This window comes from Scomber scombrus, chromosome 7 (assembly GCF_963691925.1).
Source record: "Scomber scombrus chromosome 7, fScoSco1.1, whole genome shotgun sequence".
NCBI lineage: Eukaryota > Metazoa > Chordata > Actinopteri > Scombriformes > Scombridae > Scomber > Scomber scombrus.
The window spans coordinates 4549406-4561868 of record NC_084976.1 but is presented as its reverse complement, the minus strand read 5'-3'; the positions used below and the strand labels follow the sequence as shown (position 1 = coordinate 4561868).

The 12463-nt window shown below is 41.6% G+C and overlaps 1 protein-coding gene across 1 annotated transcript in view; it reads right to left on the bottom strand.

Annotated features, from left to right (window-relative positions):
* tgfbr2b (transforming growth factor beta receptor 2b) overlaps window positions 1–10114 on the bottom strand; it is a 38448-nt gene extending 28334 nt beyond the window's left edge. Inside the window, exons 1-3 of the mRNA XM_062422749.1 lie at window positions 9904–10114; window positions 1911–2055; window positions 1605–1795 (exon numbers count right to left, since the gene is read on the bottom strand). Coding sequence (XP_062278733.1) covers window positions 1605–1795; window positions 1911–2055; window positions 9904–9988 — 421 coding nt within the window. The 5' untranslated portion in view covers window positions 9989–10114. The remainder of the gene's footprint in view (window positions 1–1604; window positions 1796–1910; window positions 2056–9903) is intronic.
* Window positions 10115–12463: the final 2349 nt, after the last annotated feature.

The following is a 12463-nucleotide window of genomic DNA, read 5'->3' as shown; positions in this document are numbered from 1 at the left end:
TAAACACAGACAGGAAACCATGTGTCTGAGCTCTCCAGCGTGGCTGCCCTACGCAACCACACACACACATGCAGAGGCAAAGACAGACACCCAAATTCTTTTTCCCAGCACTGCATGAACCAGCAGCCCAAAAAACACGCATGCAGTGTAGAAACGCCCCCAGCTGCGTTGTCAGCGACCACACTTGAGGATTCCCCCAAATGATGTTTACGTGTGATGCAAACAGGTTTCCACTTCCTGTTTGTGATGATGGTGCATTCTGCAGTCATTCCACAAGACCACAAACAGTAGTGCAAAAAAAAAAAAAAAAAAAAAAAAAAACCCGCCCACAACAAAGTCAGAATTCTGTCATACATGTGAACACCTTTAAGCGTCAGAGTCAGAGAGGAAGGAGGATGATGAGGTATGAAGATGACCGTGAAGAGGAATAATGATGTATTGATGAGTGAAAGAAAGAAGCGATGATGGATGGTTTACAGTTACAGAGTTTACTTACAGTTATAGGGAACCGAGAGGCAAGGACAGACAGAGCAAACACTTGGTTACTCATTTACAGCTGAGATATGGGGCAGGACTGCATATTGTTCTGCTAGGCTTGGTGGCTTCTGATAAACTGTACAGCTGCCTTAACTGATAACCAACTGATTTTATAGATGGTTAGTCATGCAGCAACAGATGTGCAAACGTGGGTGTGATTTGCACGTTTGGTCTGTTTTCTTCCTGTGCAGGCAGTTGCGTCAAATACATTCAGAACAGGCTGTGAACATACAAATATACTGTACATATTTATTTTATTTTTTAGAAAGGATGAGGCTAGCAATATTCCATATGGTTCATACTGTCATTTAATTGACCCTTGAAGTATTGTGTGTGCATTCAGATCCTGATAATGTCTAATTCCTCTGAGCACACTATACTTTATTTGGATTCAATCCCACTAAATGCAATAAATGCTCACTAGTGCACCGAATGTGTATTAATCCACGGCTGAAAATAGTCCCCAACAAGTGCACAATCTGCTGCTGTTTGGGTAACAATTGTACTACAATGTCCAGACGTTGTAAGAAATTGTGTTTTTAAAACATGAAACTATACATCTATGAGATCAACATCTTCAGTAGGAACCTATAGTCTTATGGCTGTTTTGGTCTTTTTATTGGTGATATAATAACCAGCTTTAATCCTGTATTCATTTACATTTTTGGCCATTTAGGGACATATTATCACCTCCTAAGGAGAGGTGGTAGAGGCTTCTTTAGATGCTAAATGTTCCACTATGTTCCTCAGCTGGTCACTTACTGTGTTTTTCAGTTGTTTGGTCCTTTGCAGGTAGTGTGCAATGAGTTTATCATAACTTTGTCACTAAAAACAGCTGCTTGCTTCATTTGAAACAAAGTTAACGAGGGTGTGCTGGGAGTGAGCTAAATTAATGAAGTAATTGTGGGTAGCAAAACCTCAACAATGAATGAAAGATGCCAAAAATGCTCCATAGAGCTGACAGGGAACTGCAGCTGTAATTCTCTGTGGGTTGGATCACTACTACAAGTGACCCATTTCACAATACGCTTAGTCATTTGATCCATGGTTAAAATAAATGCACTCACTGGGGGAGAATGACACTCTGTCGTTACACTCCTCTTCAGTACAGGAGCAGAAGTGAGCCATCCCACTCGTTGTGTTCTTCTCCGTCATCACGCAGGTGGTGCTGTTGTAGTCCTCCAGCATGACGCCGTATAGTGGCTTGGATGCGTCATGGCAGAGCGTTTCAATGGAGAAGCTGGTGTCATTTTTCCTCCTGAGACAGACAGAGCAGAAATATAATGAACAAACAGCATACTCATTGTTATAGCTATGTAATAAATCCCATCCGTGAGATGATGAAGGCATTTTTTCTGTTCTCAGGTACCTACCAGATAGCAACACAGACCTCAGTGACGAATGAGCAGGTGGATGTGATGGAGCAGTTGGACATGCAGGTTCCTGTACCACTACAGGAGGAAAGCTCCAAATCACAAAACTTACAAAGCTGATGTAAGGGGAATAACTGGGGCAGACCTGCAGAAAACACACAAAAAGCATCAATCAGGCTGGCTTCATGTTTCAACAGTGACATTTACTGAACATATTCCTACAAGGAGAGAAATCTCACATGTTTTCCTTAGAGCCACTTTGAGTGAAAACTTTACAATTGTTGCCCCGCTATTGACCCCCCCATCCCCCCAAAAGCAAATGTTCAATCATCGCCAACTGTAACAAGGCGAGGCAGGCCTGTCAAGCATTTGATTTCACAACATGTTGAAGCGGTGCAGTTAGAGCAATACTATGTTTATAAAGAGTTAGGATTGCAATTCCTTTTCTAAGCCTGTCCAAAACCAATAATACTGTAATATGAACAAATATGATAATACAAACAATAAAACATACATCTGACTTCTTGCTTGTCCAAGTATGTAAGTTAAGCGTCTAAACAGGGTTATGTTAGAATGAAAATAGTCTGATATTAACAATACAAGTAATGCAACCCAAAAAAAAGCTACCATCCTAGCTTTTTGCCGCCCTTTTTGCTAGTTAGCTTCTGTCTTTTAGCACAATATCGTGTATGTATACACAAGTGCTTTATTTCATTATATTATTATATATCACAGTATTTAAGACCGCTTTGGGTTCTCATTTTAAAATAGTACAATATTTAGTAAAATATTACAAATTAGCCAGAGACTGCTTTTCTAATCGACTCATGGAGCTAAAGTTTAATTAGCTACGACCATCGTCATTTTAGCTGACAAAATCAATGTTCAGTGGCTAGATATGAGAAGTATGAACCGAAAAACCCACTGTTTCAAAATTCACTTAGAGTTTCAAGTGGTGCCACTAATGTGCCACTATTACCACTGGAACTGCGTTATATGCTGCATGAGAAGGGAAAACTTGACAGGCGTAGCAACAGTAAGCGGAGGCAGTGAACATGATGATGTGGTTGGCAAGATTGTCAGAAGTCATGCAGTAGATCATGACACAGAAGACACAGGTTTGCTACTTCAAGCCCTATACTGGAGCCATGATCCCACACTGTACAGCACCATCAGCTGCCGGGATCCAACCAGGTCAGGGCCATAAACAACTGTCAGCACAGACAACCGCAACCGGGTCAACACCTCCACTGAGTTGCATTGCCTGTGCTTAGATCGACCACCTCAGATATACTCCAAGAGGCCAAAGGAAACCATCGAGCTATGCAAAAATAGGCCACGACCACACTAAACCACCGGCACAGACAACCACAGCTGAATCAATATGACTGTGCCAAGTTTTAGCAATTTCTTAGATCAAACCACTTCAGAAACATAACCAATGCCTTTAAAATGACTGTAAAAAAAAAAGCAATTTTCTGAAAGGAGCAATAAATCAAGTTCCGTCTTTTTAAAAATTCACTTATGCATCAAAGATAGACTGTGGAGTGTTTGCTAATCTGTTTTACTGTTTTGAGTGCTGCAGGGTTCCTGAAAGTGTGAAAGATGAATGTTTAGATGCGTAAAGTGTGAAGTCGAATCCATCTAACAAATGACTCACAAGATTCCCAAGAATAAAAACAAAAAAACATGACTAACAGTGGATAATTATAAATGTAGGCACAGACTTAGAAGCGGTAACTCCACATGACAATTGTTTGTCATGTATTATTTTTTAGAAATGTCACAAGCACCTTCTATTTTCAGCCAGTCCTGTGTTTATTTTTATTATTAAAAGGGATAATCAGTCCTCAGATAAGGTTTCATTGCCAGATATCATCACTCTGGCAGCCTGGAAGGTATTGCCTATGGTACAGTAGGTCGCGTGTCTCGTGGGCCGGCTGCATAATCAGTCAAATCTTATCCCTGTCATTCTCCCTAGTGCGACCCGAGCCGCCTACGCCTCTCTGATCTCCCAACCTGTTCAGACCTGCCTCTCTGCCTCTAAGCCCCCCTGACTTCTGGCCTCGGAGAGACTGTGGAAAAAAAAAAACCCAACTAAGCCACGTTAACCTGTGTGAGTTTGAAGTTTGCACAGCTTAAACAATGCCTTTTAAACTATGTTTTTTAAGCTAGAAAGGGAAGGAAGGGCAGGAAGGGATGAGTTGCTCCATGAGGGCTTTTGTGTTTAAATAATCCTGACTTGCAGGGTGGCATGAAGACGCCGGTATATACAGTAGGGTTTAGGTGTAGCAGGGTGGTTCCAGAGCTATGGAAACCCTCGTTGAGCTGGGAGGTCTGAGTTTAAGCCTCCTTGTCGCCAAGCATCTGCCCTGGTTCAGCTTCACTGAGCAGGACCTTGAATTCCTTCCAGCTTTGTCCCATTTTCATCAGTCTTACCTACAGTTCTGGTTTGAATGGATGGCAATGATGGGTGGCGTAATAGAGAAAAGTGTCAGGTTACGGCGACTATTAATATGATTGGATGTTGCTCGTCAGCTGGGAGCCAAACTGCTGGTGAATGAGCCAGTGATTGTGAGGCATGAATGAATCTGCTGATGCTGATCAGTGAATGCAACAGCTCTGACTGAACTACTGTCAGGTCAATTTTAGTAAGCTGTACTAAATCCTAATCAGCTGGCCCTTTCTTAGGTTTTTTCGCCAGTATCAACAGCATTAAAAGGTTCAATGCGAACTCTTAAGATAAAGATATGGGTCAGAGATGCAGGTGAAATACATACTCAGACATCTTTTGACTTAAGACACTCTACAGATTTAGAAACGAAGGATGTCTGATATGGCAGATAACCACATCACCATGAAGAGAAAGGCCTCTCTCTTTCAAAAATAACAACAACAACAGTCTGAACCCAAGACATAGACAAAACATCTGCATGAGGCGCAGTCTGTGCTATCGTAGCATCAACTGACACGGCACCACGTCTGCAGTCAAACGGGTGAAACTGAACAACGGGAGGGCTTCAGGTCCGACACGCACGAACGCTCATTACCCTCCGTCATGTCGTCAAAGTCCACCGATTCTCCTTTCAGACCCCGGCGCCCCCTGATACAGTGTGTGTTTATCTGGGTGTAGGTGTGTGTGTGTGTGCGTGCGCTTATGTGACACCTGATCATAGTCTCATATAAGCCAGGTTATTCATTTAACAGGAAGCACGGTTAATATACTTTCAAGACACATTCCGTCACACAGACTCCGGTTTAGGGGCAGGACAGGGAGCGTGAAATAGCAGAGCGCTAACACCCACACACAACCTCAGAGAGAAATAAAATCTTGCTGATTTAGTGCAGCAAAGTGCTACAGAGCGAATGGATCTGAATGAGCAACAGGGTTAGAATTACCCTCTGTGCAGCCAGTGAGTCTTTTATGGTGCTGATTAATCTTTATTGTATTGTTGTGCAACACTGATTGCACATCAAAACCTCATTTAGCCATTAGCTTTTTATTATTAGATCAATTATTGTCTAGAAGAATTAGAGGAACTCAGTTTATTTGAAGCAAGAAAAAAGAAAAACGCTCCCCTAAATGTCCTTATATGCTATATTTTCTAGATTTATGATAAAATAACAGTGCTGCTGATATCAAGATAGTTAGAGGCTGCAGCTTTACAGCCTTTACTTTGAAGTTCCAGCAGATTGTGCCGGTGCAGAAAGTTAAAGGGCAACTGCGCATAAAGGTCTGTGGAGGTATGTGGGTCATTATTCCAGCTGCTAAATCACTTTGACTTTCTCTCTCTCTCTCTCTCGTTTTCCTTTTTTTTCTCCTTTTTTTTTTTTACAACTGAACTTTTCCCTGCTGCAATTCCATGTGTAGGAATCATAGTATGAAAACAAGAGTGACCCCAGTGCGTCAAAGGAAAGCGTGGACCGTCATTAACCGTGCTCTTGATGGCTCCTGAAGGGGCTGTAATTGAAAGCTGAGATTTCTTTGTGCTGCTGTTACAGCGGGAGGGGAAATCATGCTACTGTGACCGGGCTTCCGTCTGGCCGTCAGACCAAAGAGGAGACGTGATAAATACATGTCTTCAGCTTTCTAGCACCAGCAAGGGGAAGAAAAAGTGTAAAGACTGGAACCAACATCATCCTCTAAATATTAATGGTGGTGAGTCAATGGAAAATAAGGGTACATTTTTACATTATGTTAAAGAAATCATTGCTGCAAAGAGATAAAAACGGCCCCAAAACATTTCGAATGATATAAAATGCATAATGTGATTTTTATAATGGGAAATGCATACATGGTCAAAATAACAGAAACACTTTAAGTCCATTCCTATTTGCTATCACTTTCAATCCACAAACCTATACTAAACCCCATACGTATGCCATTAAATTTGACATTTTGAGACATATTTGGCCTCATATTTACTGTGCAGACATGTGAGTAATATTGATATCCATCTAACTCCTTTGATTGTGAATTTTAAAAACATTTTAAATGTTTAGTATTGACATTTTTGACCTTTTAACAGCCCATAAAAACATCATCCCATCACATCCTATATCCACTAATAAATCTGTTGCCAAGTTCAAATGCAAACTGTATTTTTCTTCAGCACAATCATGCATATCAGCATTGAAGCTCCACTCTGAAACTCCAGCTCCTGTCATATAAAAAGCTGACAGAGCACCTTGTCCCATCAGCTGAAATACCATCCTCTGTTTCCGCCCCTCTCGTCTTCCCCCTTTCCTTCTTTTTCCGAACCGTTGAGAATGTGAGCTCGCAGTGGACGGGGCGTACAGACAGGAAGCCTGACTGCCGTTTATCACCCGCTCACAGGAAAAGACGGCTCAGGACTGTTCAAATGTGAATGGAAAAAGTTTTTTAAAAAAAGAAAAAAAAAAAAATCTGCATACCAGGCAGGAATACTACTGTATAGGCCAGGGTCATTTAAACAGAAGGTCAGGTTACAAAATGAGCTGACACTTTTTGGGAGTCAAATAAAAACTGACAGTATCGCTGTGGAAATAAGACTCCTTTTTGCTATTGGGTCTCCTTCTGTCACCAAAATGAGGGGAGACAACTGGCAAGAGGCTGCGCGGGGCTACATAACTGCCACAGCGGGAGGCTCGGCTCTCTCCCTCTGCTCCTGAAAGTTATCCTCCCACCTCTCTAACTGCCTCTTAATCCACCTCTCTCCAAACTCGCCGCTAATCCTCTCATTCCTCCTTTGTCTTTAGCTTCCTCCTTTAACTTTCTTCTCTTCCTTCTCTCCTCCTGCCACCGTACGCCTGTTGTTTTGACCCGGCGATTCAGCGAAGCGAATCGAGAGGGGGAGCGTGTATAAGGGGAAGTCGGCTAATATGGTAAAAAAAAATCAAAGGGAGACACTTTCGGTGAGGTTAAAGTGGGTGACCCCTTCTTCTCTTTTCATTTCTTCTTCTTCTAAAGCCCAGTGAAGTCAGTGTAAACACTATATGGAATCGGGGCTTTGCAGAGCCCACACACATGTACTACTTCACAGTAAGAAGGGCTCTCTGAGGATGTAATCTAATTCAGCTTCAATAATATACAAAGGAAACTCTTTTATAAAGTCAAAGAATCACCCAAAATACAAACAACTCTGTGGACTAACCCATTTAAAGTCAAAGCTCTCCTCTCACATACTGCCTACTGTTTTCCTTTGCCTTTCATTATTGAATGACAACTTCAAAACATCTTGTGTCCAGCACCGTCTTGGCTAAGCTCAAGAAGTTTGAAACGCACATGCTCACAGTGGCCTCTGCCCTGACACAAGAGAGGGAGAGATTCCCTGGAAAGGAAGGAAGGAAGGAGGAATCTTCCTGTGACGGCCCAGCGAGCGGATGGTTATCGACATCAATTGAAAGCAAAGAAATGAAGAAGAAAAGATCAAAACAACAAGGTCCGGCCCCGGTGTTTGGATAACCAAAATGTCAAGCTGCTCAGGCGCTGAGAGAGTGGTGAGCAACTTCCTCTGTCCCGAGGTGCTCTTACACTACACAAAACTTGAGGAATAACAAGGAGTGTGTGTGCGTAAAAAGTGTGTGTATTCGTATTTGTGGGGAGCGTGGGGGTTTGTGGGTGGAAGTTTGTATGTGTCAGTGTTCATATGTGTGTGTGTGTGTGTGTATGTGTGTGTGTCTATTTGTGACACATACAATGCAAGCAGGACCACACAGTCCTTTTGGTATGTGGGATTTCCAGGTTCAAAATAGGCCGCACCGTGGGAGGAGGGCAGGAACAAACGGCAGAGAGACAAGGAAGAGAGGGCAGAGAAGAAGAGAGGAGGAGGAAGAAGAAGAAGAGGAGGAGGAGGGGGGGAAAGTCCACACATGATGCACATTTGGCTTTTCAACCACCTGTCAAAAAAATTGGGGGCATCTCTTTGATTATTGAAACAGGAAGCGATATGTGACAGATGTAAAAAAAGAAAAAAAAAAAGTTTGTGGTAGATGCCCACATCTGGTGTGAGAAAGCAGGTGCTGGACCAAATAATAAATCTGTAAAAGCAAGAAAAAAGTCCAAACACCAAGGCTCCCAATGCAGGTAGATTTAACAAGATACCACCAGTGACATTTCAAGCTCAAATCTACCTGTGTTGGGAGCTTTGGTGTTCAGACTTTTTTTTCTTGCTTTTACTATATGACACATGGAGATGAGCCAAGTCAGTTCAAACCGCCACTGTTAACACAGAATTACAGTGCACAGGAGGGAAAGTGGACAGCTGCCTTTCAAATGACTCACAAAGAGACGTAACAACATTACCACAAAAACATTTCTGTCACTATGTGTTTCTTTCATTACATGCGGTTTAATTCTCACGTATGGACGAATGAGACAGCTGTGCACCCAAACTTGGTTCTCATGCACGGAGCCTTGTTTTAAATTCAAGTAGATATCCCATCCCCAAAGTTTACACTGATAACACACATGCCAGGCTTAATTTGGGGTGAAATGTGTATGAAAAGACACCTTCCCCTTAGTCTTAACATCATGTAGCTGCAATAAAGAACTGCAGCTGATACAGAAGAAATACGATGCTGCAAGACTAAGCAGAACCTTAAAGGAGCAACTACATGATTCAGCAGTGAAGTTTCAGAAAGCTGGGAGACTCACAGGACACAGACTTAGTAAAAGAATGTTCAAAATCATACAATACTACAATTCCCATAATGCAACCCAGTAGTGTTGTCTACACTTTTTTATACTCCACATCCCAAATTTGTAACACAAGCTTTCTGTTAAATAATTTGCCTCCAAGATACATCATCAGTTATTTTTTTTAGATTTTAAGAAGCTCCTCCAGAGTCACAGCAGTCATTATACAACTGTGTACACATGCTGAGACTCTATGTCACATGTAAGCTGATCTCATTGTGTAAAATTGTCCCCAAAAGTCCTCAAACATGAAAATGACACTATATTTGACAAATCTCATGGAAATATTAAGATGAATCGTTTTGGTTTGTGTTTTTTGAGATGTTGTTTACATTGAACCTTTACTGCAGTGGAAGTGGTTGATATTGAGTTGATTATTACACCATATTCAAACAATCATTTAATTTAACCATTAAATTCTTCATACTTTATATTAAAAAAAATAAAGTCTTGATCAGGCTGCTGTGGTGACCTGATAACGAAAAAAATGACTTTCTCACAAGTGTAAAAACACATGTGCAGCTTTAAACAAGAGACAACAGTTAGGTAACGTTAAGAGGAGTCAGCAGTGAGGAGCATAGCTGAGCTGTGTATCAGACCGCTGTATGAGTCACCTGTTGCGCCTGGCTGTTCGCTGCCCTCCGGAGAGCCATGCGTAACGTCCTGAAAGGAAACTTTCTCATGCTCATAACAACTACAACCTTCAAGTTTTGGTTAAATACACGGAAACTGTCAGAGGACATGAGTGTGGTGAGCCGGTGGCACAGAAACAAGCACAGAGAGCTGTTTTAAGTTTTAAGATTACGCGTAACTCACCGGCAGCTCCGGGCTCCAGCAGCGCCGTAACGAAATATATAGATAAAGCTCCCAGTAAAGATAAAGAACCGCGCTGTCGCTTCATGTTGCTCTGTCTTCTGCCCCAGAGATTCTCATTCAGATTCAAAGTAAAGTTAAACCACAGTCCAGTGGAGGAATGAGTCGGGTTTGTGTCCGCTCCACTCCGCTCAGCAGCTGGAGACTCACTGCTGAACCATCCATACACACACACACACACTGCACACACACACACACACACACACACACACACACAAGACAGGAAACAGGAGGGAGGACTCTCTCTCTCTCTCTCTCTCTCTCTCTCTCTCTCTCTCTCTCTCTCTCTCTCTCTCTCTCTCTCTGCCTGTGTATGTGTGTGTGTAATTACCTATCCAAATACTGGAAATCGGAACAGTAAACAGCTCTGTACACATTTACATAAACTCAGGGCAGTGAAATGTTGCCAGCATAACATCACAGTACCCCCACAGATTTTCACTCAGTGTAGACTTACAGTTAACAGAGTCCCAGCAGCCTGCAGGAGAAGACATTTTTCACTTTCATACCTCAGAATATGAGTGATTTATTTCACTAGTTTGCTTGGGTACATACAGCAGCAGGAATTTTAATTATTTTATCAACATGGAATATTTTGAGTGTCAAAAAAATCTATAGAGCATGTAATTGAAGACATTAGTGGTAGGAGTCTTAAAAAGTGTCCAAAAGGGATTTTTAAGGTGTACAGTATAAACTTTTTTTGTTGGGAAATTAAAGAGGATCAACAAACATTGATAAAGATTGTGAGGAAGCCTGACCAGAGTGGCTAGGAAGGGGGTAGAGGTAGACTCAGACTTGCTGAATCAGTAAAAATAGAGATTTACTCTGTTTAGTGTGACACAACAAGTGTAACTATGAAAGGTTCTGTATTCAAAAAGTAATCTAATTTAACTGTATTAAATCAGGATAACTCAAACTAACCTAACATAATAACTAACATAATCATGTACTCTGTCCTCCTCTCATCCCTGCTCTCCCTAAACCCCCATTGGCCCTCCAATCTATATGCAGAACCACATTTCTTCCCTTATACCAGCTGACATATAACAGTGCTACTTGTATCAGTCAACAATGTTTATGACAAAACACATCATCAATCCTTGTTACAAGCCAAAATAAGTACATATTTATAGCTTACTAAACAAAACATTAACCAAGTAAAATAAATCCTCCGGAGACTTCTAACCCATGACCTCACTGCTGATGTCAGTGAGAGTATAAAAGCAGGAAGTCATTGGGTTGGCTCACCCTGTGTCCTCTGGGTGCATGGTGAGTAAGGTAAGAAACACAAGCGGATCTACAACTAAAGAAATGTAGGATTTAATTAAATAAACAGTAAGTGAATTTAAAGTAGTGCCTGTTTTGATTAAACCAACAATGCAGGTGTGAATGGAACAGAATTCTACATATAGAGTACTGGCTAAACAAACACATGACAAGTGGAAAGACACATAAAGTGTAATCGGGGCATATTGTGGCTTCACAACCACTTTGTCACACTTTGTTGTTTTTTTTTAGATCAGTATTATATGAAACAGTATGTTTTACTTTCATATTGCTGCTGTATATGAAAAGTATTTGTTATACATTGTTGTATCCATATTATACATTTGTCATTTATGGACGATTTTACAAAAGATTTGAAATAAAGTCCTTCATCTAATTCTTAGACTGACAATATAAACCATGAGATGACAGAAATATGTCAACCACCACATATTTTTCCAGCAAGGCCTCCTTACTGGAAATATTTGATTTCTATGTGAATTTTGACGTGATGAAGTACCTTGCATAGATGCATAGTTCATCCATGTCAATGTTGACCAGTGTAACACAATGTCTACACAGGCTACATAGAACTACATAGAAAAAGAAGCATGCTAGCATATCAACTCTGTTTGCACATCTCTACACGATGCATTCAGGCGCAGTATTGAGAGTAGATCACCTGTGTTTTGGCAGGTTTCAGAGATCTATATGCAGCCTGTGAAACATTGTGTAAAGCTTGGATTACAACCCTCTGCAATACTGAATATTTTTACAAGTATGTAAGTAAGACAGTCACTTGAACATCTGAATGTCAACTGTGCACATTTCAAACATGCAGCCTGGAGAGACATGCTCCAATCCTTCATCATTACATTACATCCACAAAACACATTCTAAAATAACACCTGAGGAACAATTGGGACACTGGCTTGTGTGCATATGTGATGGATGAGATTGCTGACTGATGGCAGCGCTGGCAGTGAGCTGAGCTGTATTTTGACGGCAGCACAGAAACTGAGCCCATAGTGACAAGATGATAATAAAGTCGAGCCTGCCTGTCTGGTCATATGAGGCAGCAGGTCTGGACATGCCGCTCTTTACCAACACTGGAACCGAGCCACGCACTCTCTAGAGTCTCACAGCCCTGGTCGACCCCTCTCCTCAGCAGCCCTCTGGAGCCTCGCTCTTTCAGCCTGCAGGTCAGGGACCAGCGAGCTGGAGCCTTGTTTGGTTT